Here is a 26,865-nt window from a genome sequence, read left to right on the forward strand (position 1 = left end):
AGTTAAAAATGAAAGTTTGGGTGCCTGGGTGGCTCGGTTGTTTAAGTGTCCAACTTTGGCTCAGGTCATGATCTCATGGTTTGTGGATTCTGCACTGACAGGGACAAGCCTGCCTGGGATTCTCCCTCTCCCTCCCGTCTCTGCCCCTCCCCCACTTGCACGCTCACGTGTGTGTGCTCTCTCTCTCAAAATAAATAAACTTTAAAAAAAGCAAGTTATAAGATAATGAGTATATGACAATCTCACTTTGATATCAGAAATTAAGTATATGTAGCAGGATGACTCCTTTACCACTTCCTTTCTCTCCATCTTCATGTCTGATGTGGGAAATGGGGTCTTTCCACATCATGCAGCATAATACAAAAAGAGAAGTTTATTCATCTTGCGGATGCACCACGTAGGCCCGGGAACTGGCTGGGATATTGAAGGAGGGCAGTGGGAAAAGAAGGAAGGCTTCTGGCCTCAGCTTTGACCAAATTTATAACAAAACTGGGGAAAAAATACATTGTTCGTTCTCTGGGTTTTGGAAGAATTTCATTTCACGGAAGCTCTTCATTTCAATGTGTGCTAGATCACAAGAAAGTCTTCAGCTGGGGGAAGTATTGAAGGAAGATGCAACCACTCAAAATCTGAAACAAGAGGCTGAGTTTACTGCTTGCTTAAGCAAGGGAGAGCTGACTTACAAGGCACAGGGTCTGAGCAAGGCAGAGGGTTAACTCTGGGAAGCATGCTGGCGGGGGGGGGGGGGGGGGGGGGGAGGGGGGGTGAGGGAAGGTCAGCTTTCAGAGCGTACAGAAACTGGTTGACCTGTAGCCCTAGAAGCATGGTCAACGAAGTGAGGCTGTTGCTGACTGGTTATTTTTGGGGTGTGCTATTACTGGTTAAGCGCACGGTTTTAGGTTACTGAAACAAATGGTCATATAAACCGGGTGTATGACTGGTTCTCAGTGTTACTAGTTATAGCCCCAGAACAATCAGGCTTCTCCTAAGAGGATGGGAATGTTTTACTCTCAGGGGAAAGGGGAGGGGATGGCAGGGAAGTCTACACCTACATAAAGATCTCCAAACATATTGAGTAGAAACAGTTCTCAAATGCTGCCTCCAATGTGATGCCTTTTATATTTATATTTTTTAAACACCCACACAAAACATATATTACCAATGTATCATAGTGTATTAGGATTCTCCAGAGAATGGGTCTCGGTGAAACAGACCATGTGGTGCCTTTGTTGCTGGAGCCAATCTTGATTGGCTAGGACTGGTTTCTAAAGGATCTCAAAGACACCTGGATTTGGACTCAGAACTTGGCTGTGAAAGAAGAGCCCCCCCAAGCCCCCCCCCCCACAACGGCTCCTCCAGGGTTGGTGACCAGTAGTATCTCCAGCTGATCTCCGACGACAGCTCCAGGATGCACCCCCAGGTTCCGACTGGGTCCTCCCCACTGAGTGACGGGTGATGGCCTCCGTGACCCCCCAAGGCCGGCCCTAGAGCACAAGTGAATCAGAGCCTGTGCGGCCTCAGCTTCTGCCTTTCCTGCCTGGTAGCGGAGGCAGCCCAGCCGCAGCCAGCTGTCAGCCCCTGACCCTCTGGGGAGACTCTGGGGCTGAAATTCTTGGGGCAGATTTCTCACCCTCTCAGTACTTCCTTCCAGCTCATCTGGCAAGTGAGAAGACTTCACAGGCTTCAGAAGAGGACAGTGGCCGAGACTGCTTTGAAAGGGATAAAGAGCTCAACGAGAGGAGGCTATCACCATTACAGTCTAAACCTCAGACCCCAGCTGGGCGGCAGGCGGTCACATGTCTGTAAACAACCGGGCGCTGTGTGAGCACAGAGGCTCCTGTTACCGAGTTGCCCACATGGGTGGCCCGGGCTGACTGCGGGGCGGGTGGGGCAGGGGCCCCAGAGGAGAGAGGAGAAAGGGAAGGCTTGCGGCATGGGGGTCGGGGAGGCTCACAGAGACCGGGGCTGATTCCCAGAGTGCCTCCATGAGGTCAGTAGGGTGGCAGGACCCTCTCCCCATCACCCAGGTAACACCCTCTCAGTGGGAGGAACAGGGAGGGGGTGGCCAACTCTGTGAGGAAGCTCCCAACCTCCTCCGGGCCTGCCTGGCCTGCCAGGTGGTCTCCATGGTAACAAAGTTACCTCAGGGACTGGAAACATACCTCTTATTGGCCTGGAGCCCCATGGCCTCTGAGGTGGGGCCCGCAGACGGCTAGCGGGGGCCAGGCCCTCATCTGCTTCAGTCAGAGCCAATGTCAGGGGGAGGAGGAGCCCTCCAGGCTTCTCTCAGGGAAGGGAAGGGTCAGCCTTCTGTTGGAAAACAGCTGCTGGGCTCTGGTGCTGACAGCCAGCCATCTTTCCACACCAAGGCTCTGTCCTGTTACTGACCTGTCTGGAGCCTTGATTTCCCACCAGAGTTTGTGGAGGGGCCTTATTCTGTCGACCCACCCAACCCACCTCACAGATGTCTGGCCTGCTTCTCGGGCTTGGAGTAGACACAGTTCTCCCCTCTTCCTTTCCTCTATCCTGCTCACTGATAAATTTTTAAATGCTGGCTTGCTTAACTTTCATGGCTGTGGACAAGCCTGGGCCTCAGCTTCCTCATTTATAAAAAGTGGAGGTAGAAGTAGATTCTTTGTAAATTTTCTTTCAGCCTTGAGTCCCTAAATCATGTCACTCTCTAGCTGAAAAAAACATTCAGTGCTTCCCACTGTCTAGCAAAGCCCTAACTCCCTAGGGTGGCATCCAGGGCCAGGGCTACCTTCTGGCCTTTTCCATCACTCTTCTGTTTCATGTACCTCAAACATTAGCCAAACGGAACCACTTGAAAATCCCTATACATTGATGCATCCTCCACCTCTGGGCCCTTTGTAATGGTCGGGGGGTGGGGTGGGGAGGGCAGGGCGCTCCCACTAGAATGCCTTCTCCGGTCATCTCCCCACATTCAATCTTGCCTTTCCTCAAGTCCCAGCTCTAGTGCCACCAACTCTGCATAGCCGGCCCTGGTTTTCCCCATGCACCAAGCATCCCAAATACCTCAGATTTCTTTAGTAGCACTTCATCTGCATTTGCTTAAACCATGGGGCCTTCTTTCCTTTTATTCTAATTGCCTGCACACAGCACATATGTGATTCCTTTGACTAAGTTTTTAAGATCAGAAACAATATCTTACCTATCTCTGGGTAACCCTAGCTAATTTGGTATTCCACTGGGCTCAGTCTCTGCCTGGTGCCTCTCTAAGTGAGTATCTCTCAAAGAATATTAGGGCCTTCAACATGAGGGGAGTAGAGTAGCACTCCCCCAACCCCTCCCTCATTCCCAAATTACCTTCAGTCATCAGGACCTCTGTAACAGAACCCCAAGCTCTTTCCCTTGATCTAGCCCTGAGCCCTGTTATTTCCCTTCTCTCTCTTAGTGCTTCAGTAGATCAACTTAGCCTCTCTAGCTAAGGCCTCTCTCCTTACCTTCCTTATTTCTTGCAGAGTGGGATTTTCTTTATTAAGCAGGAAACTGGGAAGATTTTCACATGATAATATATTTTGACTGCCCCCCCTCAATATCTACTACAAAAGCCCACTAATGGTAGGCCCAAAGAATGCTCATGAATGAATGAATGATCAGGATAGCCAGCTCACATGCATAATTAGGACCAAACTCTAGTACCTCTGGTCTGGTGTCCCTAGAGTCCATTCTCCATACAGAAGGCAGAGGGATCTTACAAAAACATACCTACTATCACTTCACCCCCTGCTTGAAACCCTCCATTGGTTTCTCTCCACTTTATACTAGAATTCCACCTCCTCGCCCTGTCTTGTAAAGCCCTTCATGACCCAACCCCTGCCCACCTGACATCACATCTTGTACCCTTGCTCCTTGCTCGTCACAGGATTCCTTCCATGCCTTTGCACCGCTGTGTCCTCTGGCTGAGTGCTCTTATTCATGATCTTCATGTGACCAACTCCTCCTTGTCCTTCAGACTTCATCGTGAATGTCACCTTCACAGAAGCCATCCATGACCTCCTGGTTCTAAAGTAGCTTCCTCCAAACACAATCTCATCACCTTTCCTTATTTTCCTTATATTCTATTCAGCCTCTATTGCTGCATGACATATTGGCCCCAAATTGTGAGATATGAATGTATCTCACAATTCTGAAGGCGAGGAAATCAAACGGTGCACAGTGGGTACAACTCACCTCTGCTCTGTGGGGTCTGGGGCCTCCATTGTGATGGCTTAATGGCTGCGAGCCAGAACAGCTGGAAGCTGGCTGAGCCCTCTCTCCTTCTTGCTCATGTGCTCTCTCTCTCTCTCTCTCCCTTTATATGGCTGGCTTGGGCTTCCTTCCAGCATGGTGGCCTCACGATAATTAGACTTCTCACATGGCGGCTCAGTCTTCCAAGAGATGGAGGCAGAAGCTGTCAGTTAGCTCAAAAGGAATCATGTTGGGTCCCTTCTGACATAGGGAGAAGATCCAGGCCAACTTGGATTCTCAGGGATGGAACAGAGACCTTACCTCTTGAGGGGAGTAAGGGCAAAGAATTCAAGGACATCTCTAATATGCCAGAACCACATTTTGGCAAAAAGACATTTTCTTATTTTTTTTGTTTACATGTGTAACTTGCTCATTGGGCAAACAGTGGGCATAAAACAAACTAGCTTTTTCCCCTCATCATTGTTTTCTAGATGAACTCTGTTGACTGTCCTTTTCCTGTCTCTTAATAGCATTTTGGGGAGATCTCTTTTTTTAAGTTTATTAATTTATTTTGAGAGAGGGAGCACAAACGGGGGAGGGGGGCAGAGAGAGAAAGGGAGAGAAGGAGAATTCCAAGCAGGCTCCGTGTGATCAGTGTGGAGCCCAATGAGGGGCTCGAACCCACAAACCAAGAGATCATGACCTGAACCAAAACCAAGAGTCAGACATTTAACCAACTGAGCCACCTAGTATCCAATTTAAGACCAACCCATTTTCCTCCCTCAGGCAGGGTGTGCCTTTGGCCCAAGGGAGCAGGGAGGGCATGGGCATGGTCGGCCCTTGTACCCCACCTTGCCCTCTCCACAGCTCCTTTCTCTTCTTCTGCACGGTGTCAGGAAGCAGTGACTGGGGGAAAGGCATGCTTGCTGTGGCCACGTCTTCTCAGGCTATGAATGCATCTGGCGTGATGGGCATCTGGAGGCCAACTCTCTTGTGGGGCACACCGCAGGGCATCCCACAGCACTGTTCCCGGATGTGCTCCCCTTCCAGCTCTATATCTGACACCCCCCACTCAGCTCTTGCCCCAACCCCACATCCACAGCCCATATCCTGTGGGATCTCCTCACCTGCAGCTTTTCCTGTCAGGAGAACATGGGCGTGGCAGCTCAGGGGCATTCACCTCTCACCATGTCCCCCTGACCCATGGGAAATTCCTGCTGGATGCCCCTCTCTCTGTCCTCTGTCACCCGTCCGTTCTCCACTCCCCCCGGTGCCATCCAGACAGCACATGGGCTAATCTGCACACAGCAAATCCAGCTCCAGGGAGAGGACGGGAAGGGGCCAGCAACCCAGGTCTCCAGTGACCTTGCCTCCCCATCTCTCCCCTCCCCTTCCCTGATCTCTGTTTGTGAAGACTGAGGAAGGGGGTGCTGGGTGGTGTTTGGGGCCACCAGCCATCTCATAGTAAATCTTATAGGCAGATGTGTCCAACCCCAAATAGTTTCTCTTCGTTTTAGAGTGTGACACACCTAAGACCCCTTTTCCCTTAGCTGGGTCTAGTCATCAATTTGAGCATCGGAAAAGTCCACCCAATGTCTTGCAGCATATAGTCTGTCTCTCTCCTCAAATATAAGATACATAAGAGCCGGTCCTCGCACGTTTTATTCCCCCACTGAACCCTGGTGCCTCGGACCGTGTCAGGTGCATAGGTGGTGCCCCACAGACGTGTAACGAGCAAAGGAAGAAGGCCCTCCAAGCTCTAAGGGGCTGCCAGTATGGTCAAATGGACCAGCCAGCTCCTTTCCTACTCGTTCCCTGCTGTGAGCCTCCTGGCCACAGATGCAGATTTTCACTTCTGGCCTCTGGGAGTTTCTCTGGTGTCTGTTTAGCTCTCTCCAGGGGTCACTGGGGTAGGGAGGCTGACCTCCACGTGAACGGCCCTGTGGGGCTGAGGGCCTTGGACATGCTACCAGGGCCAGGTCGGGGTCCCTGGAGCTGAGCCAAAGGCCTGGCCGAGGGGAAGGGGTGCTCTTACAGCTTTCAGTCTGTCGAAGGCAGTGGCTCAGGAGGCTGCAGCCCAGGAGGGGAGAAGTAGGAGAGAAGTGCATCTCTCCTGTAGTGTGTCCCCTGAGGCCGGCCCACAAACCCTCTGTGACCATGCCAGAAGCACATTCTGACCAGACCGTCTGGGGGTGGCGGGGGGCAGGCCTCAGTGAACACACTGCCGAGGGCGGCTGCCTCAGCAGGGCTGCTCCACCCCACCCCACCCTACCCCACCCCTACAAGACTGTCCATGGCTTCCTTCCAAAGCCTGAGGCCAGCCCCTGTCTACTGGGTCCTGGTGGGTTTGTCCTGAGCCACTTCAAATGACAGAAGTGGGAAATTCCCCCTCCCACAACACACACACACAACATAAACACACACATGCCTTGCAGGTCAGAGGCAGGTGGGAATCTGATAGCATGTGGTTTGGACTGAAAAAAAAAAAAGTTTTCATTCCAAGGTGTTCAGGAGGAAGGCAGAGGAAGAGGGGAGGTAGAAGGAAGAAGAAATTGGGCAGCATCTGTGGATCCCCACCTGCATGCAGCAGCTCCAGCAGGCAGGGGATGTAGCAGCCAGGACATCGTACCCAAAGGGCAGGGGGAAGCCTGGGAGCCCCATTCATGCTGGGCCCAGAGGGCCAGGCCCTGGACCGACGGTGGGACGGCCCTGGGGGAAGGGGAGAGGGGGTGTGCTCTTGAATTTGAGGATGATCAGGGTGGCTGGGGCCAGGGCCCCCACTTTGAGGCCAAGATTACATACTGGGAACCCCTCATGATAGGAGGAGTGGACCCCAGGGTTTTGCCTGAAGCAGCGAGGGAGAAGACACTTCAGGGGCCGCAGGAGTGGCCGGAGCTGCCCCGAGCACATCCTCCCTTTTTCTGTCCTGCTTCCATGTTTTTGCCGCTGTCACCCACTGCTCCGGCAGACACACGCCCCCGGGAAAGCTCTTTCCAGACTAGAATACTTTATTCAAGAGAATCTGGCTTGGCGGTCAGACAGCCACGGAGGGGCGGCTTGCTCCGCGTCCAGCCTAGGGCCGTCTCTTTGCTCGTGTCCCTGAGAGGGGCAGGTAGTGATGCCTGGACCACAAAGGACAATGTCCCGGCACAAGCAGTGGCAAGATGTCAGGACAGACCTAGGGTGTGAGGAATGGCAAAGGTCCCCAGGCAAGCACTGGTCTCCAGAGCGGAACCGGAGGACCTCCAGGGTGCGGGGCTGCGGCCCGGAGGAGGAAAGAGCAGGGCCCCTCCATCCCCGGCTCCCCTCCAGCCTGGGCCCAGGCGTCAGAGCAGGCCTCTCCACCCCCGCCTGGGCTCGGAGCTCCCAAAGCCAGCGCTGCTGGTCCGCGCAGCCCAAGGCCCCAAGGCCGGAACAGGCCGCAGGTCCCATCCTGTCTCCTGCTCCAGGACTTCGCCGGGCCCTGACGTGCCCCTCACAAAGCCGCACGTCTGTGTGCTTCCTGCGCAACCGAAGCACACGTGGGTCGGTGGCTGCCTTCCTTCTTTCTCTCACGTTCTGTTTAAGGCACTGAATTCCTGAGGGTCCTGTCCCTCCCTGCCCCTCATCTTGGAGGAAGCAAGTCATTCAGCAGGGATACAATTGGCTAATAAATAGAGGGCAGGTGTCAGCAGGGAGGTAACTGAGAGTGTGCCGGTAATAAATACAGGAGCCGGGTGTGGGGTGACTCTCTTCAGAGGGGGGCTGGTTACCTCCGGGGAACAGTATTGCCGCACCTGCCAGAAACCAAACACAGAAAGGGGGTATCAGCACCCTGGGAGGGCGGGGTCCCTCCTATGGGAGGGGGGACAGACCTGGAGGGAGAGCTTGGACAGGGAGCACACGGAGATGGCAGCATTCCTGGGTCGCTGCTTGCACCGAGGCCAAGAAACTAGGAGTTACCCTTCACCAAGCACTTACCCACGCGCCCAGCCCTGTGCTAAGCACTCTTTCATGGCCCTTTACCAACATTCTATGAGAAGACCCTGCTATCATTACCCTTTAGAAGACAAAACAAAATCAGAAAACTAAGGCTCAGAAAGGTTAAGAAACTTGCCCGAGGTCACACAGCTAGTCAGTGACAGAGCCAATTTTGAACCCAGCCTGGCTCCGTGCAATAATGCCTCCAGTTATTCTAGGACAGCGGTGTTCTAACAGGGGTCCGGGCAACCCTACGTGTGCATGAGGACTGTCCACAGGGTATGAGTATTGATGGTGTTAAGAGAATCTTTCCAAATCCGGAAATCAAAACGTTGCCCCAGGGTAAAAGTACTGGGGGTGAGGACAGTGACCAAAAGAACAGCTTGAGATACTGACTAGGTGCTGAAAAAGGAGATATGCCAGTGACCGGGTAACCAAGGCTTTTGCAAGTCCAGTGGTGTCCAAGTCTTCGCTTTCAACAACATTAAAGGACAACGGAACCAAACTGTCAGCTAATATGCCAAGAGAAGTCGTTTTTGTTAGCAGATCACCTTGAGGCTTTGAGCAAAGAACTTGGAAGGAGCTCAGTGATTGTATGGCATCTAGTTCCGTTTACTTATTTCTGGGAGCACGGTTTCTCAACCTTTCCCTCTACTAAAAAATGAAAGTGGAATTAATGCTGAATTCTATCTCAGTCTGGCAGGAGGTAACGTTCATTAGTGGGCTCATTAATTAAAAAGAGCAGTGACCTCCATCTCATTGAGATACATTCCTAGTAGGATTGATTATACTTTTATGTTTAACATTTATTAAAATATGATGTATTTGTGCTGTTCTGATCAATTGGTACTACTAACGATTACTGTGATAATTTATTCCAGGAAAGAACTTAGTTTAGAGTTTTCTCTTCACAGGAAAATGAAAACAATTCAAATTTATACACCATTGTTATGGCAGATAAATATGACAAGGGGACACATAATGGACTTTTAAACATTACAAATATATGAAATTAGGGGCGCCTGGGTGGCTCAGTCGGTTAAGCATCTGACTTCACCTCAGGTTATGATCTTATACTCCATCAATTCAAGCCCCAGGTCCAGTTCTGTGCTGACAGCTCAGAGCCTGGAGCTGCTTCAGATTCTGTGTCTCCCTGTCCCTCTGCCCCTCCCCCATTCGTGCTCTCTCCATCTTTCTCTCTCTCTCTCAAATAAATAAAAACATTAAAAAAAAAAAAAGAAGCGAGGGAGCACGTGGGTTTTGAAATTCTCTCAGGAGATTCCCAAGAGAGATGTTTGAGGACCCCTGTCCTGGCAGATGGAGGAATGGGACACCTTCTACATGGGGCTGCCTGCCAGGGGCTGGGGAGCCCCACACCGACCATACTGCCAGCTCTTCCCCCAAGTCCATGCCTGGGCCTGAGGGAGAAGCGAGGGCCGCACACATTCAGGGGACTGACATGCCCAGAGTCCCTGTCCTCACAGAGTGGGGTGGAAATCTCTATTCGCAGAGGAGGGGGCTCACAGGGTAGCACATGGCTCAGCTCAGTCCCATGGTCTGAAACAATTTCCTGGAGTCTTGGCATTGGGAAGAGGCAGGCTATAAAGGAGAACCACCATGTGTCTGAATTTCTGGGCCTGTGAAATATTTATTTTTACTACCTACTCTCAAAGATCTGGGTTTTCCTCTCTCTAATCCTCTTTCAGCCACACGCAGGCCTGGGCTCTAGCCGGGGCCTCCAGGTGTAAAGCCAAGATGGGCAGGTAGCATTGAAAGGGAAAGAGGAAGCTGGTGGACCCCAAGGTCCCCTGTGTGGATGGGGTGGGGGTCGGGGGAGGGAGGTAGTGGTAAAAATACCAGCCTAGGAGCCAGTGGGGAGTGCACCTTCCCCAGGGCCACTAGGAAGTAGCCCTGGATGTGTTTTTAGCTGCTACCATTTTCTTCACTAGAATATAAGTGTTATAGGAACAAGAATCGCGTCGGTCCATTCACTGAGGTATGTGGCGCACAGTAAGTGCTTGGAAGATGTCTGTAGAATGACTGAATGTTCCCCTTCTTCTACACACTGAGGAAAACGAGGTTTGGAGAGGTGACATGACTCGCTAAAGGCCACAAAGAGACTCGGGCCGAGCCTGATCAGGAACCAAGTTCCCCTCATGCTTCCTGGGCCCTAGATTCCCTAGGAGACGCTCGCTGCCTGTTCTGCCCCAAGACTGCCCTGGGCCTTGCCTTTCCCCTTCCCGACCACTGCTCCCTGCTGGCAGGGCAGGGGCCCCCTCTGGCCCAGCCTCCTTGCCATCCCTGGTCCCCCCCTCCGCACACTCACAGGTGGCAGTCTCTGGGTCTCTGCTTCTCTCTCTTCCTCTTCCCCCTGCCCTTGGGTCTCCTCCTGCAATAAGCCAAAAGCGTCAAGACAAAGTGGCTGGGGCACCCCATGCTAGGACAGAGGCTGGCAGGCCCGAGAATAGCCCGGAGCCCCAGCCAGGCCACTTACCTTTCGGGCTTCATCTTCTCCCGCAGAGGCCTGGGAAACAGACAGAGAGACCAGGGACAATCAGGAAACCAGTAAGTAGGGGCTCCCTGCCACCCCAGCACCTCTCAGACATCCGGAGCCCTGGTCCCGCAGTTAGTGCTGACACCACCAGGGGGCAGGATGGAGCCAATGAGGGAGGGATGGCTAGCAGCCTCTAGATTTCAGCTTCCACTCAAGGCTCTTGTGACCCCACCACGAGAGCAAGGACCCTCCTCTTGGGGCCCCTTCCCACACCCTTGTGCATGCCTCAACCTCTTGGCATCGAGCCTGCGGACCCGTGAGTTTGTTCCCTGCTGACTTTCTCTGTTCAGTTCCTTCCCTTGTACCTGCCCTTCCTCCCAGAGTGCATTCTGGGAGTTTCTGCAAGGACAGTGAATGAGGCGCGAAGCCATGGACTGGAGGATGGTTGCCGCCAGCTCAGGCTGCCTGTCAGGGCACAACTGCCGCCCCCACCCGGGGGATGTATGACACTGCAGGGGGAGTGCATGAGGGGGTGACATGAAGTGAGGTGAGCACAAGCCCCACAGTCACCGGGCACGCCCTGGCTCTGCCTCCAGGGCTGTGGCTGTTGGCCCAGAAGTGAGAAGAAAGGTGTCCCTGGTGCCCAGCCTGTTGGAAGGGAACAGGGGTGGGGGCGTGGGCAGTACGGTAACAGTCAGCTTCGGGGCCGGGGGTCTGCTGCCCCAGGCTGGCTGTCGTCCTTAGGAGCCAGCGCATGGCACCAGGGCATCTTGGGACTGCCTGGTCATGTCTCTGCCATGTTGGGCCAGTCAGAGACAGTCTCTGAGCCTTTGTCTCCTCAGTCAGCCTGCCCCACAAGGGTGGCTATGAGGGCAGAGGTGACGTAGAAGGTGAAATGTCACCATTTGGCACTGTGCCCGGGAGAGCTATTACTGAACTATTGTTACATGGCTAAGCTCTGGCCAGGACGGAGGGGAGGAAATGGATTGAAGCAGGGCCTCCAATAGAGGTAGAGTGAAGAGGGCCTAGAGCCTGGGCTCTGGTCCCAGAGGGGTGACCAGAGCCCTGGACAGTAGGCAGGGCCAAGCCCAGGGCAGCACTGCGGCTCCTGAGGAATATGGTTATGGCCATGAGGGGCAGCATAAGAAATGGCAGGCTTAGGGATTATATAGGCTGGGATCCCCTCCCTAGCCTCAGTTTCCTCATTTGTGAAATGGGGATGGCAATAGCACCTACCTCCTAGGGTTGGTATGAGGGGAGGGACCTTGTCTGTGTTGCTCACCGCTGTATCTCAAGCATCTAGGACAGTGCCTGGCATACAGCAGGCACTCAATAAATGTTTGCTGAATAAATGAGAGAAAACATTCAAGTGCCTGGTGTGGGGCACAATAAATGGTGCTTCTCCCCCCGTCTTCTGGCCTCAGGACCTCTAGACTGTTGCCTCCATCTACGGCCCAGGACACCAGGAGGGCACCGGGTCCCAGCCCATTTCTCCCCTCCCTGAGCCTGGTTAAAGTGCCAGGTCTGCTGCTCCTGGTAACTAATGTTCAGGGTGCCCTGGGCGAAGGCAGCAGGCCTGCTGGTTAGAGGCTCTGCCAGGCAGAGGCTGGCTTTAAAGAAAGCCCACCGACTCCTTCTTTCTGCCACTTTTCTCCTGCCAGAGCTTATCCCTCTCTGTGCCCCTCAGGCCAGTCGTCCCTTCCCTGGGCTGCAACCTGGCCTAGGACCAAGTCCAGGCTAGCCGTGTCTTTGCCCCAGACACCTCTGCCAGGGCTGTGGCAGTTCCCTCCCACCTCAGGGAGGGGGAGGGTGTGCCCCCAGCCCCTGCCAGTCTAGGATGGACCCAGGCTTCCTCTGCCCCTGTGGCTTCTCAGGCAGCTGTGCCCCAGCTGATGGGACAGTTTCCCCAGGCTAAATGGGCTGATGTGGGGAATAAAAGGCAGCTGCCACCGATCCCCGATATCCTTTGTCTCCCTCAGCCAGGAAGACGGTGCAGGAGGGATGGGCAGCTACCAGGCTGAGCTGCCAAGTGGGAAGGGCATGTCCCTGCCGCTCCCCAAGGACCTACCTGCACTCGCAACGGACGTGCTGAGAGAATGTCAGCTCTACATAGGAGGGCCGGTCCTCAGAGTGGATCTTCAAGAGCTTCAGGGAGACAAAGGTTTGATGCCGGGATTGGGGGATAGTCCGTGGGTTTCCAATGTTCTCTCCACCCTCTCCCTGCAAGGAGGACCTGACCCTATGCTTCCCACCAGCCTTTGGATCACATACTCTCATTGTGCTTTGAGTCGGGGGGCAAACGGCCTCCTGCCTGCATGTGGATCTGAGGGGGGCCCCTGGGCCTCCTTACCCAGGGCCACCAGCACAGCAATACTGTAGGAAGGGGGACTCTGCTCTGGACTCAGAGAGGCCTAAGTACAGTCTTGGTTCTTCTACCTGCTGAGCGAATGAAATGATAACTCTGAACCTCAAGCTCTTCATCTGTGAAATGTAAATAACACTTGCCTCGAAGGACTGAATGTTGAGGTAACAGAAGTAACATTTAGGAAGCACCTAATACAGGGATTGGCCTTACTAGCAGGTGCTTAATAAACAAGGTGTATGTGTGCACATGTATGTGTGTGTAAGTGTGTGTGCGCACACACACACAGCTCAGGGCCCCAAATGCTCCTGGTAGACACAAGGGCTTTTTGAATCTGAACAGATTTCCTTTCCAAGCTCCACCAGATACCCTTGGGTCATGAGGTAGGACCAGGCTAGAGCCCAAGAAAGCTGGTAATGGAGGAAATGAGTGGGCTCCAAGCAGGGGGAGCACTGTGCTGGGGTGGGGAGAGTTGGGGCCTCGGAGTCTGTTCCAGTCCCGGGAACTTGGCCTGCTCTCCTTCCCTCCCTACCTGCATGGTAACATTGACCGTCTCTACCGGCATGCAGTGCAGGTTCTCATCACCACAGCAGCCGGTGCAGCGCAGCAGGGAGACGCACGAGGGGCTGAACATGTGATGCACCTCGCCGGGGTACTCCGACACGATGTCCACCAGCCTCTCCAGCGCCCGGCAGTAGCTGCGGCCCCACACTTCCTGGAAGGGCACCACTACAAGGAGGCACGGACAGCTGGGTCAGGTCAGAAGGCGCCTGCCCCTCGGGGCCCCAGTGCCAGCTCCCCCAAGCAGGGCCTTCGGGGCTCAGCCCACACTCCCTCCTCCAGGAAGCCCCCAGCCTATGTGAGCTCTCTGTGCTCTGCACTCCTGACGTGATGCCTCTGGGATGACTGCGGGACCCTTAGCTCTTCTGCCGGACAGAAACCACAGGCAGAATGGAGTTTCACAGTGTCTTGCCTCTCTGCTCTATTCTCAACGCAGGTGCCCACATCTGCCACGGTGCTCTTGAAGCTTTGAGGAGCGTGTGTCTTGGCAGCTCCTTGGGCCCTCTGGGTCTTTCTCGGGCCTGATCTACTGCTTCCTCGATCTTGGGGAATTTGCAGAGCACGGTCAGTTCTGCATGATTGGCTCGTAGAGTCCCATGGGGAGGGTTAGCCTCTCCTTAGCCCTTATCTTCTGCCCCACTCTGAGCCAGCCCCTCTCCCTGGCAGCCAAGGCCACAGCCAGCAATGTGCCCTGAACGCATCACTCTCCATTTCAGTGGGACCAGCCCTTACATCAAGCTTGGCTGTACCATTATTCCTACCTTTGGGATGTGCTCTTTGTCCCCTTCCCATTTCTAACCCAATAAAGCCCATTACCCTGTCTCCTCTCTGGAGCCTTCTCCAACTTTCCCAGTATGAACAGATGTTTCTCCTTTGAGCATAATTTGGCCCCTAGGTTTTACCTTATCTTGGCCACTAGTCGCTCTTATCTCTTTTACAACCAAGTCAAGGCTCCATGAGGACAGGGACCCAAGCACCCAGTAAAAATAGGCTAAGTAATTACTGATTGATTAGATGACAGTTCACTGAGGATTATCAGGGACATCCCTGACCCCCACCACATCCTGCTAGTTGTGACCAAGATCTTTTGTGGGTTGATCTGGAATCTCTCAAAAGATGCTCCTTCAAGTGAAGGACAGGGGCCTGGTCCCAAACAGAGGCTCACAGGAAGTGCGTAGCCAGAGTTAGGAGACCTGGCATCCAGTCCTGGCCCTATACCGGCTGTGTGACCTTGGGAGGTCACTTAACCTTTCTGGGCATATCAGTTTCCTCAGCTGGGGAAAACAAGAAGACTGGGAATAGATGGTTGCTAAGGTCTCTCTTGGCTCTGACACACGGTTTGGGATTCTGTGCGTGCAGCCCAGCCCAGCCTTGAGACTGTGCGCAGAGAAACACCTCCTAACTCTGGGTCGTCCTGCCCCATACCTGATGCTTGTCCCCAGCTGATGGGGAAGGATAGGGAAGCTGAATCACCTGGGGACCCTGCAGCCTCTGTCCCAGAGCAACGGCCGCTCCTAGCCGTCCCTCACTTCCTTCCATGGCCTTCCCTAGGAGGCAGAAGGGGCCGAAGTCCATTCCACTGAGCCTGCAAGGCCGTGAGTCTCAGGGTAATCTCAGAGGAAAAATAAACTTCAGCCCTAGCAGAGGCCCTCGGGAAAGGCTGCAAGCTGGTGGAAAATACCCGAGGTGGTGTGTCCAAGTGGAGCTGGCCGAGGCGGCCACAGAAGCAATAAACCATGCTTATCTGGGTGTCTGCCGCTTCATTCTGTCCTGCCTGCTTAAGGAGCACTAGGGGCTGGGCCGGGGACAGGAGGGCCGGATGCCCCCCCTGATCCTACCTCTCCGGCCATGGGAATACTCTCCCCGGACACAAGTGGGAAACAAGACCCTCTCCCCGTCAGCAGCTGCACAGCCCTGAGGAGGCCAGCCTCTGCAGTGCGAGGTCAGAGCCGCACCTCCCTATTGTCACTCCGCGAGCGCATGTTTAGTCTAAAAGCCACGAGCACTGTGTAACTCTGGATGTTTCATCTCCGCCACGGACAACATGAATAACGGCAGAGGGACAGCCGGCTGCCAAAGCGCCATCGAAACTCAGGCTCCTGCTCCAGCGCTAGCCATCAGGGAGGGGGGTGGCAACAGGGAAGGGGCGCCTCAGCCCCCTACCATTCTACGAACAGACTCCCTGGGTTGTCAGGGCCACAGCCAGGTTAAGCAGAGCTGCCTGGGCCTTGGCAACAGAAGGGATTTCCTTTCCTCACCCCCACACCCTACCATGCAGACTACGTCAACAGGACCCAGGCTCCATGGGCCACATGACCAGACTGCATGTGGGGGTGGGGGGCTGGGAGGACTAAGAAGGAGGCGGGCTCTGTCTGGTTTACCTGGCAGCCACCAGGAAAAAGGGCAATTCGTCTCTGGAGGCCACTGTCTGGGCATGTGGGAGAAACAGAGGGGGCTATGCGAGGGGGCTGGGTGAGGGGCTGGCTCCCGGAGCATGGTGACTGCTCCCAGATGTGGGCTGAGCCCCTCAGGAAAGAGCTCTGCTCAACTGCTCCTGAGAGCACTTCCTCTGCCCCCCACCCCTCCCACCCCTGCCCTGCTCCAGAGGCAGGGTGGGACAAGAGGAACTAGATAGAGGTGGTGGCTCAGTCAGTCACCTGGCCAGGGCTGGGCAGTCCCTGGCTGCTGCCAGGGCCGCAGGTGGGCTCTCAGCCATCTCTCTCCAGCCCTAGGGGCAAGCCTCCCACCTGATTCCATCTGCCTATGACCTGGGCTGCAGGAGACACAGGAAGGGAGATGTTTAATCCTGAGAGCAAGCTCCTAGGGAGGGGCCCCAGAGCTGGGCAGAGCCACCAGCCACCAGCCTGAGTTCGGCAGGTGTTCTCTCCATGGCACTGGCAGGGCACGCAGCCAGCCTGCGGAAAGGGACACGCTGCTCATGCCTGCACAGTCATGAGCCACGGGGAGGCCTGATGCTATGCACACCCACCTTGCCACATATACTGGGGCACGTCTGAGGCTCCAGGTGACCCCAAGGAGCTCTCCAAGTCTAGGTTCTCCAGCTATAAAATGGGGGCGGGAAGAATGCCTTCCCAGTTCACAGCCTGTGGCCAGCACAGAATTATAGTAACTGCCCAATACTAGTACCATGAATGGTAATAGTAAAAATCAATGCCCACGGCTGCAAAGTACAGACCAGGCAGTCTCGTGTCTGAGGTTAGCAGGAGGGGATGGCATTTTCAGATTGTGGTAACCGGGGCCCAAAACGCATGGTGTTTCTTCTGGCCACAATACATGCTCCCTGACTGATTAGGATAACAGGACAGCTGCCCTAATGAACTGACACTTCTAAGCCTCCTCACCCCTGGCCCTGGGAGATACATACACTCCTGTGTCTCCTCCATGGGAGTCAGAGAACCCCACAATCTGAGAAAACAAACGCTGGATATCGTGTAATCTAATGTTCCTATTTTACAGATGAGAAAACTGAGGTTCAGGCTTCTTGGGTGACTGTTGCCTGGAATACACCAAAAGTATCAAAAAGGTCATGGGGTAGAGATGGCTGATAGGTCCCTCCCCAAGTCCCAAGAGAATAATACGGTGCCAGTCCCAGAGGGCACAGCAGGGTGACAGGGAGATTGTCTGTGAAGTTAAAGGCTGCTACCTCCCCCACCTTTTCAGTGCCCAGGAGAGGCTGGCTACCAGGCAGCCAGGGCACAGGGGGAAGGTGTTCCCAGCTCTAAGAGGCTACCACGAGTGTGTGTGTGCACGCCCTACACGCTCCCTCTCCCACAGCACGAGAGGAAGCCTCAGTAGTGGTGTGTGGCTTCACTGCACGTCCCAGAGAGGCAGGGAGGGAGGGGCGAGGCAGGGGGCCTGGCATAGCCTCCTGCCTTCTGCACGTATGTCCCTTTGGCAAACGACACACCCTTTGAAGATTCCCTCTTGATGCAACCGGGGTGCGGAGTGGAGGGGCCAGGGAGGGCACGACTCATGTTCTGTCTGTTTGTAATCAATGGAAAGGCCTGGTCAGATCCCTGCAGCTCTGCCAGGGCTGCGCTTCTGGGAAGGTCCCCTCACCCCTCCCTAATCCTCTTGACTGCTTGCCCACTGCAACCGGCTCCTGGATCCCTAGAACGGCCCCTGGCACTCCCTGCCTGCACCGCCCTCCAAGACCCCATCTACCTCCTTACATTATATTGGAAAGAGGCTCCAAGCGCACCAAACGAACCCAGGATATACTGGCCCCAGACTCACTCTCTGTGTGCTGGGTGACTCTGGCCCAGGAATACGTCTCACTAGGCTTCTGGGTCACAATAGAAGGATCTCTCAAGCCCCGCTGACTTTGTCAGCTAGGATGTCAGCCGGCTTGCACACTCTCCCCCAACTTCCTATCAGCCTGTACCCATCCTTCATTCATGCCAGTCCCTTCTTATCCTCTGCAGAGGACTGGGACGGCGGGTTTGGTAAGCACGTGCACCCCCAGCCCAGCGTGCTTACCTTCCACCTCAGATGAGCCGTTCCCAGCAGACAAGGCCCACTGCTGCAGACAGAAAAGGGTAGAGATGAGGGGGCTTCTGCTCTGGGACCCAGCTGACAAGAGCAATAAAGGCCCCTCTGAGCTCCTTGCCAGCCCCCGTCTCAGAGCTCCCTCTTCCCCAGTGCAACGCAAATCTCACCAGACCCTGGGTGGCTCCCACCCCTCTCTCTGGCCTCAGTTTCCTCATTTGGATAGGGTGGAAGGCTATAGGCTTTTGGAGACCCTTGCCTTCTATGTCTCAAAGATCCTGCAACCCTTAGGGGTCTCCCTTCTCCCCAGCCCCAGGCCAGCCCTGCTGGGCCCTGTGCAGCCTGCCTTGGCTGGGTGCCAAAATCCTGGGGGGTGGGGGGGGGGAGGTGATCAGCTGGTGGGAGCGGAGGGGCTGGAGCGGGTGGCGCCATGAGCTGGTGCTGCCGGTAACGTTACACCTCTGGCCAGCCCTGCAGCAGGCAGGCAGTGGCAGGCAGTGGGGCTCTTCCGCCCCCGCAAGACTGCCCAGCACACCCGCTCCTGGGCTGCGGGACTCCTGGGGCAGCAGGACAGTGCAGTGGGAAGGGCTCTCATTGGCTTTGTCAGGATCTCACTGCCCAAGCTGGCTCCCAGCCAGACTCACCCGGCTCCTGGGAAAAGGGCCCTGTTCGCTTCCCCAGGCCCTGCACTCAGGAACTCCAACTGCTCACCCAGGAAAGAGGGCACAGCGGGACCTCTTGTCTGCCCTCAGCCCACCCAGGAGCCCTGGGCTCACCCAGAGCCCTGGTGGGGGCAGGGCCCAGCCTCCCCACCAATGGCCTCTTGAGCTGGCTTCCCCTCCACCAGGCCAGGTCAGAGGTCCTGGGGGCGCCTGCCTGGTCATGGGGCCTCGACCCTGACCACAAGGCCAGGGACCCGCCTGGGATTAGTGGAGAGATGCTTTTAGCAAAGCCACCAGGGCTCCAGGGGCCAGACAGGAAGCCTCCCTCCCTTCCTTGTGGCTTCCCTGCCCCCGCCAAGACAGACCCCGGAGCTAGAGTCCAGGACAGCCCAGCCTGAGGTCTCCTCCCAGAAGATGTGGTCCAGCCTGGCTCCTGGGGAGTGTGTGGACATCCATGGAGGTACCGCTCCCGGGGGTGGGTCTGTGATTTCGGAGCCCCTGCCCCGAGTGCTGGCGGCTGGGAAAATAAGGGGGGCCAGGCTGGGGCTGGGATAGGTCTTACCTGGGGGGGCACAGCAGGCAGTGCCAGCCCAGCCAGGAGCTGCAGGAAGCAAGTGAACAGCCTCATGGCAGGTATCTTCTCAGACGTCCCAAGCCAGGAGGTTCCAAGGGAAAACCACCATGCTCGGCCCCCTGGGGGAGCCCCTGGCACAGGAGGAGAGGACCTCACTGCTGCCCCGAGTTCACCGCAGGTGGCTCGAGCATCCTCTGGAAGCCCCAAGAGCCTGGAGTCCGCAGGTAGGGCTGGGGCCGGGGCACCTGATGCGGCGCGCGCCGGGGCGGGGCGGTGTGGGGCAGGCGGGTCCCTGGGGAGGTCCCTTCGGCGCCCAGCGCGATCCCAGGGCCTCTCGTGGAGGCCAGTAGAGGGTTAGCCTCCTCCTCAGACAGCAGCTCCCTTCTGGGACTGCAGCCTGTTGGCGACTGGTTTTCAAGGGCCGTGAGAGGGGCGGGGCAGCAAGCCAGCCCCGCCCACCGTCGACGAGGCCTGGGAGCGGCCCCCTCGGGTGGCTGCGGCGGCGGCGCGAACCCGAGCGCGCCCGGCCCGCAGTGCGCGGAAGGGGCGCCCCCGCGGCGGCCGGTCCCGCCCCGCAGCCGGCCGGCCTGCAGCTTCCCGCCGGGGCGTCCGTGACCCAGGCGGCACCCGGTGCCGGCCCAGAGAGGGGCCCGCGGCTGCGCTCCCGCTGGCGTGGGTGCGGGCACCCAGGTAGTGGAGCGCAACATTTGCCAACAAGGCTCCTGACTTTAGCGGCCCCTGCAGAAACTGCAACTCCAGACCCAGAGGAAGGCAGCAATTTGGTCTGACCTTTTACAGTGCCACCTATGCCGCCCCCACAATCCTCAGGGGCGAAAGGATTATTAACCTCATTTTAAAGATGAAGAAACTGAGGTTCCCAGAGAGCCCCTGCCGGTATACGTTGCACATATATATGCACTCTTGAAAAGGGTGCGCGTGCGTGGGTTTTTGAGGAATTGACAGAAACAAAATGCAAGCCATGTGACTCGAGAACTGTCTCTGCACCCCAGGCGTCATCCTCGTGGCCAGGCGCTCAGTAGGGCACTACTGTGGCACCTGGCTGAGGGTCCAGCACTATTTCCTTCTGCGGAAGGCAGTTTTCTCAGGCCACCACATGTGGTTTGAGAGTGGTCTAGTGCAGCGTTTCCTCCTGGTCCCAGGAGAAGGAAATGCTCCAACTCGGCAGAGGTCTGCCTCTAGGGGTCTGTGTGTGTCTGTGTGTGCACGTGTGTGGCCATTTGTGTGTGTGACTGTGGAGATCCACATGTGCTTTGAGTCTATGTGGTCTGCATGCGTCTGGCCGTATGGATGTCCGAGTGCAGCTTGTGTGTGGCTCTGGTCTCCCATATCTCTGCATGTTGTGTGACTGTGTGTGTGTGTGTGTGTGTGTCCACTGTGTCTCTAGGTGTGTTCGGAAGTGTGTCGGAAAGTGCACTTCAGTGGGATCGGGAATTTGTATGCCTGCCCGTGTCTCTGCGTGCGTGTCTTTCCGTGTGGATTAATGTCCGGACCAACGTCTGTGTATGACTGTGCATCTCTGTGCATTTGTGTGTGCCCTCCCATGGGCCTTGAGTGTTCATCACCCGCCACCCTCCCCACCCCCACCCCCACCCCCACCCCCACCCTCCATGCACAGCTCCCTAGCTGCAAGAACCTGACAGGATTCAGGGATTGGCCGGAGCCTGGGGCTGCCAGTGGGCACTGTGGGAGAGGGGGAGGCCTGGGAGGCGGCCCCTGCCGTTCACATTCCAGCCCAGAGCAGGGGGGCCAGGGCAGCCCCAGCGCTCACCCCAGTGACCTCTGTGTCCATTGCCTGCCAGCCCACCCACGCGGGGCTGCTGGAGATGTTGCTGCCTCCCTTGCCGGCCAAGCCCGGAGGTCCAAGAGCCAGGGGCCAGTCATCCGCCAGCTAAGCGGGGGCTGCAAAGAACTTTCTAACGAGCTCCAGCATGCTAGGACTCATGGAGCAGACAGACTCCTTCCCGGGCCCAGGGTCATGGTGGAGGGTGTCTGGGCATTGCTGCGCATGTGTATGGGTGTGAGTAGATGGGTGTTCGTGCACCTCTGGATCATATACGTTTGTCCATGATGTCTGTGTCCGCACAGTGCGTGTGTTTTTATTTTGGATTTGGATTTGTGTACGTGGGCACAAGTGTGTGCTGTGCATGAGAATGTATATATATATTTTTGAGTGTGTATATTTAAATATTCGTATTGTTTATGGTTGTCTATAACTGAGTGTTTTCAACACTTATGCACTGGGCATATTTGTCTGTAACTGTGTGGATAGGGATGCATATATTATTTATGTGCATGTGTTTGTATTCACTCATTCTTTAATCTGACACATATTGCTTCAGTCCTCCCGTGCCTTAGGCACTGGCCCAGGTGCTGGGGATGTGGCACAGGGGTCCCTCAAAGTTTTGGTTCGTGAGGGACGGGTGCAGACAGCTGGAGATGCTGTACCCTCCTTCTATACTCTTGAGTGAAGAGAATACCTGGACCACGTCTGTGGTTCCCACAAGTGTGCCTGTTATTTGTTATTTGCTTTTGTTTTTGTTTGTCACTCAACTAAGGACCACACCCTTCTAAACTTGGCTTCTTGGGTTGTGAGATGAATTAGCTAGGGTAGGCTGGGGGCCGAAACCACCGAGACCCAACCTTTCCATGGGTTAGACAGAGGCTTACTCTAGCTCACATCCAGTCCAGCGAGGGCATGCAGGTGGCTCTGCTCCCCTGGATTGTGGCCCCCAGGTTCTTACCAGCCGAATAACCTAAAGTAACTTCCTGTACTTCTCAGAGCCCCCACCCCCATCCCGCTTCCTCCATCCCAAGTAGGAATAGTAACACTAAATAGCCTGACTTCTGATTCAACTCTGGATTCCTATTAGAGATACAAAAACACTCCTGTTACAGAGCAGAGTCTTTGCCATCACAGACATGAGACAGAAAATAAAGAATTTTCTGCTGCCAATCGTAGAGGAGCAGGATGATGGAGGGGCTTGCTTGTCCACGTGAATGCGTGCACACTCCTTCCTCTACCTCCTGTGCCCTGTATTCTCCCCATCCCCATCCAGGTGATCAGCTCCCAGCTGTCATCAAGGCCTTTTTTTTTTTTTTAATGATTTATTTATTTCCGAGAGAGAGACAGCATGAGAAGGGGAGGGTCAGAGAGAGAGGGAGACACAGAATCCAAAGCAGTCTCCAGGTTCTGAGCGAGCTATCAGCACAGAGCCCGATGCAGGGCTCGAACCCACGAACTGCAAGATCATGACCTGAGCCGAAGTCGGACGCTCAACCTACTGAGCCACCCAGGCGCCCCAAGGCCTTTTGAGTAGATTAACCAGCAGAGTCAATGCTCGGAACTCCACAGGGAACTGTGTGTCGCCACAATCTCATGTTGTTGCAGGGAGAGAAGTGGCATTTAGTGAGCACTTACTGTGGGCCAAGCACTGTGCCTGGTGCCTGAGCCACTCAGCTCGGCTGAATGCCACAACACTGAGAGCTCGTTGTCACTATTCCCATTTAGAATATGGGAAGGTGGAGGTGTGTGGTGCCGAAGTAATTTCCCTGTAGCCATTTAGCTACTGAGAGAGCAACAAGGTGAGGGTCAGCCTAGGTCTTTCTCCAAGTTCTTCCCAGTAGCATAAGCTTTCTGTGCCGACCAGATTACCTACCTGGAAGGTAGGGCCCACGTCTTAAGCGGTTTCTGAGACTTCCCCTCGCTGGAGCAGAGTGGGTGCTTGACAGGCTCCGCAAGGTTGATGTGTGGCAGGAAGCAGCCCTCACCCCAGCAGCCCAACTCCACTACCTGGTGCTGACCCTGTCGCAGAGGTAGGACAAATCTAGGTAAACAGAGGGTCTGGGCCATGACAGTAGTCACCCTGAGAAGCTGTGGGTTCTAGTCCTGCACACCAGGCTTCCAGGCCAGCCCCTTCTTCCCCAGGCTGACCCAAAACACAGGGCTTCCCACACCTTACATTAGTCATGGTTTTAGCCTGAAACACCTGCCTCAACCCATCCCAATTTCCTGCCTTTCAGCTTCCTGACTCATTTTCCCATTTTGGCCTAGCCTTTTCATTGTCTTGATCCTCCGAACTATTTCCCAACTATGACTTTTCCTACTCCCTTGATGACAATTCAGCATCTGTCTCAGGTGGCACTAGGTAAGCACATTCCCTGTGACCTTGTCCCTGAGCCCCAGACCTGGGTATGGCAGAGGTGGGTGAGAAGTAGCGTATCCAAGGACTAGAATCTCTCCTTTCCTGGCTGGCAGGGTCAGCAGCAGCCGGCAGCTTGGGCCGAGGACCTTTCCACCTCATAGGCGAGACAAGCTGTAGACACCAACTACCCAAGGTCACCGGTCACCAGCAGGAAGCTACTTGATCAGCCTCGTCTGCCTTCTCCTCCTACCCCCTGGGCTGGGATCTCCTGTGGGCCCACCCCAGCCTTAATACTGAGACCCTTTCCTTCTCTCCATGCCCTTCTTTTTTTTTAAGTTTATTTATTTATTTTAAGGGGGGGAGGGGCAGACAGAGAGGGAGACAGAGAGAATCCCAAGCAGGCTTTGCATCAGCAGCACAAGAGCCCTACGTGGGGCTCCAGCTCAGGAACCATGAGATCATGACCCGAGCCAAAACCAAGAGTCAGATGCTTAACTGACTGAGCCACCCAGGCGCCCCTCTCCACACACTCCTTCAGGCAGGCTCGATAGCCTTGCTGGCCGCCACCACTGGGCAAGACACTCCTCATCCAGGTTCCCTCAGCACCTGGAACCGCCTCTCCACCATAACACCCGGTTCGTAGTCTCTTAGCGCCAGCTGCTTGTCTGTCTTCCCTCAGACTGTAGGTCTGAGAAGGCAGACACCTGTTCACCCTTGGATTTCCAGCCCCTTGTCCAGTGTCTGGCACACTTAATGTTCGTGGAGTTGGATCAGTCCTCCACGCACTCTCTCCTCTCCCCACAGAGAAAACGTCCCAAGTCTGCCCATTCCTTACCCAACTGTCCTTCAGTCCTCAGAGGCAGCCCTCCTAGACCCCATGCTCAGCACAACGTGGGTGGGCCTCTCTGGTAGGGGTGAGTGTGGGAGGACAACCTCCCATTACTATGTAATCACGCCCGGGGTTGGTCACCACAGCCCCGCCAGCCCCCAAGGGACAAGGCTCATGCTTCTGGCCAGAGACCAGAACCCAGTGGGGGGCCTGGGGTGGGGTAAGTTGGAAAGGAGACAAAAGCAGAGCCCACGGGTGACCAAGTGGTTCCCAGGGGCAGGAAACAAGATGGCACCCGCCACGAGGGCTGCGAACAAGGGAAGCCAGGCAAGGTGCCCGCCGCCTTGTCCCAGGCCTTTGGGGCGACGCGTCATCACCAAAGGATCGGAAACCTGTACTTTGGGAACTTGGCAGCCAGGGCTGGGTTTTTCGTGTTTTCTGTAATTATTTCCCTTTTGTTCTCCCTTAGCATTTAGTAAGCCCTTTGTGAAAATGCCAGCTGGTCTCAGCTGTGCTAAGAGGATGACAAAGGGGTCCTCTGTGCGTGCTTGGCCTTCGGCTTTAATGGAGGGACCTAGCTTAATGGTGACAGCAGAGTCAAGGACCACCATGGGCAAAGGAGGGCTCTGGGGCCACAGCCAGCACCTCGTGTCCAGCAGCCTCTCTGACGCCGAGTCCCAGATTGGGCTTTATTGAAACCAGAGGGGCTGGAGGGCTGGCCAGTCACGGCTGCTTTGAGGCAGGGCATCTGTTCAGATCCTGGTGGTGTCCAGTGCTCTCCAGATATCCAGAGGCCAGGCACCTGCTGTGCTCCGGCTGCCCAATGAGGGGGGCAGCCCCTCCCCAACTGGGGCCACTGGGCAAGCTGCTGTCGAGGAATCAGGCTCACGAGCGCGCCCAAGCCGCCGCCCTCCCCCGCCCTCACGGCCCAGGAGCCTTGCTAAGTCTCCGTCCCCTGCCTGCCTGCTGCCCACCAGGGTGGGTGCCCAGCAGTCCCCCCCTCCCTGCAAATGCAGGGACCCTTCTCATCCTTCTCTCCTGTGACTACACCCCAATTCTCCTCCTACCTCTCTTCTTTCCCCCATTGCGTCTCGTCTCTCGGCTGCCCTGGTGAGAAGGAGCCTGGGAGACCTTCCCCTCAGGAACAATCGCCTCTTTCTCTCTGTTGTGTAAGTGATACAGGAGGAGAGGAAGCTATTTGTAACTAATCGGCTGTGATGTGGAACGGAGCTCAGGGAGCCGACAGCTCGGGGCTGTCCCGCCTCTGCGACAGCTGGGTGGTTGGGGATAGCAGGTCACCCTTCTCCTCCCCCACCCCAATGGGGAGGCCTGAGGGATGGTAGCGGGTGGGGGTAGCTCCTGTGCACCAGGCTCTGTGCCTGACATGCTGAACCTAAGGGAATCTCACAGGCACCTTTGAGGGAAGTATCGCTGCTCTCACGTGTCAGACGAGGAAGTGAAGTTTCAGAGAGGTGAGTTCCCTCAGCTAGCAAAGCCCCAGAAGGGAGAGGGTTGGGTGAGGACCAGCTGAGGCTGTTCAAGAAGGCGGTGTGGTGCAGGGACAGAGTCTGCTTCTCACTAACTACATGACCGTAGGCTAGTCTTTTCAGCTTTCTAACTCCAACCCGAAGGCTGCTTGTGTGGTTTAAATGAAAAAGTGGAAGTCCGTCACATAAGCACAGTGCCTGGGACGTGGTATGTGCTTAACAAAGTCAGCTATGATCATTTCCTGCAGAAAGGGGGAAGAGGTAAGCCAGATCACCCCCCACCAAGTTGCAAGCTTACCAGGATATAGTCACCATAGATAGCAGAAAAGCCATCCCAGAGGAGGCTTTTAGATTATTCTTCTAGATTTAGATAAGCCTTCTAGATCATTCTTCTGTCCTCCAAGGGATGGAGCTAACCTCAGGGTCCTCCTTCTCCATTGAGTGGGAATCCTGGGAGAGGACGGGAGAGAAGAGGGTAACCCACAACCATTGGGCCCCTGCTCTGTGTCACTTACATAAGGAGACAGAGATGATTCTCATTCATACACAATCACAGATAATTGTGAATTAGCATCTGAAAAACCAGAATCAAGGTGCAAAGTGCTCTGGGAGCATGAAGAGTGAGGAAGATGATGCTGGCGTGTGTGATGTGTGTGTGATGGCGGTGGGGAATTGAGACAAGTGTTGGATCTCCCTGGCCTGGGAATCCTGGCTGTCCTTTCCCCCAGAGAAGGCACTCACCCTGGAAGCTGGAAGATTCGGTGAAAGGGGAAGGGATATGGACCCTAGAACCAGGGCCTGAGGCTTCTTGGGGAAGAAGGTCTTCATGCCCCAGCCATGTCTTCAAGGTGGCAGTGTGACAAAGATCTTCTGTAGGGACTCCCCCAAAGGAAGAAAAAAATAATGCCTGCTTTCCAGGTAGTCGCTGAAGGACTTCCCTGGGCATCTGTGGGGAGGTTGAGGAAAACAGCAACCGAGAGACCCATCCCCAATCCCTCAACCTCATGACACCGTGTCCAGAGGCTGCAAAGTCTAGGGAGAGACTCATTCTGGTCTGAAGGCTGTCACTCAAC

General features: G+C 55.3%; 1 protein-coding gene and 1 long non-coding RNA gene across 2 annotated transcripts; both read right to left on the bottom strand.

Moving 5' to 3' along the window:
• Window positions 1–353: 353 nt before the first annotated feature.
• Window positions 354–2,139, bottom strand: LOC120231988. Its single transcript, XR_005528470.1, has 3 exons — window positions 1,955–2,139; window positions 1,631–1,800; window positions 354–629 (listed from the first exon to the last, which is right to left on the bottom strand). It is a non-coding gene; the product is annotated as an uncharacterized LOC120231988 (long non-coding RNA).
• Window positions 2,140–7,853: 5,714 nt separating this feature from the next.
• PGF (placental growth factor) lies at window positions 7,854–22,893 on the bottom strand. The gene is made up of 10 exons (XM_039232205.1): window positions 22,753–22,893; window positions 21,103–21,222; window positions 19,773–20,066; window positions 19,302–19,646; window positions 18,069–18,111; window positions 13,540–13,736; window positions 12,714–12,790; window positions 10,646–10,675; window positions 10,478–10,540; window positions 7,854–7,967 (listed from the first exon to the last, which is right to left on the bottom strand). The coding sequence occupies exons 1-10, from the start codon at window positions 22,891–22,893 to the stop codon at window positions 7,940–7,942; spliced, it is 1,338 nt and encodes a 445-aa protein (XP_039088136.1). The 3' UTR covers window positions 7,854–7,939.
• Between the last annotated feature and the right edge of the window lie 3,972 nt (window positions 22,894–26,865).

This window comes from Hyaena hyaena, unplaced genomic scaffold (genome assembly GCF_003009895.1).
Source record: "Hyaena hyaena isolate Hyena2069 unplaced genomic scaffold, ASM300989v1 scaffold_65, whole genome shotgun sequence".
NCBI lineage: Eukaryota > Metazoa > Chordata > Mammalia > Carnivora > Hyaenidae > Hyaena > Hyaena hyaena.

Bases quoted from the DNA above. Each gene is read 5' to 3' on its own strand.
- PGF (XM_039232205.1), bottom strand. From the start codon at position 22,893: ATGGCTACAGGGAAATTACTTCGGCACCACACACCTCCACCTTCCCAT. The intron at 18,112-19,301 runs GTAAGACCTATC...TTCTGTCTGCAG, and splicing joins TGCCTGCTGTGCCCCCCCAG to CAGTGGGCCTTGTCTGCTGG. The intron at 10,541-10,645 runs GTAAGTGGCCTG...GGCTTATTGCAG, and splicing joins GAGAAGATGAAGCCCGAAAG to GAGGAGACCCAAGGGCAGGG.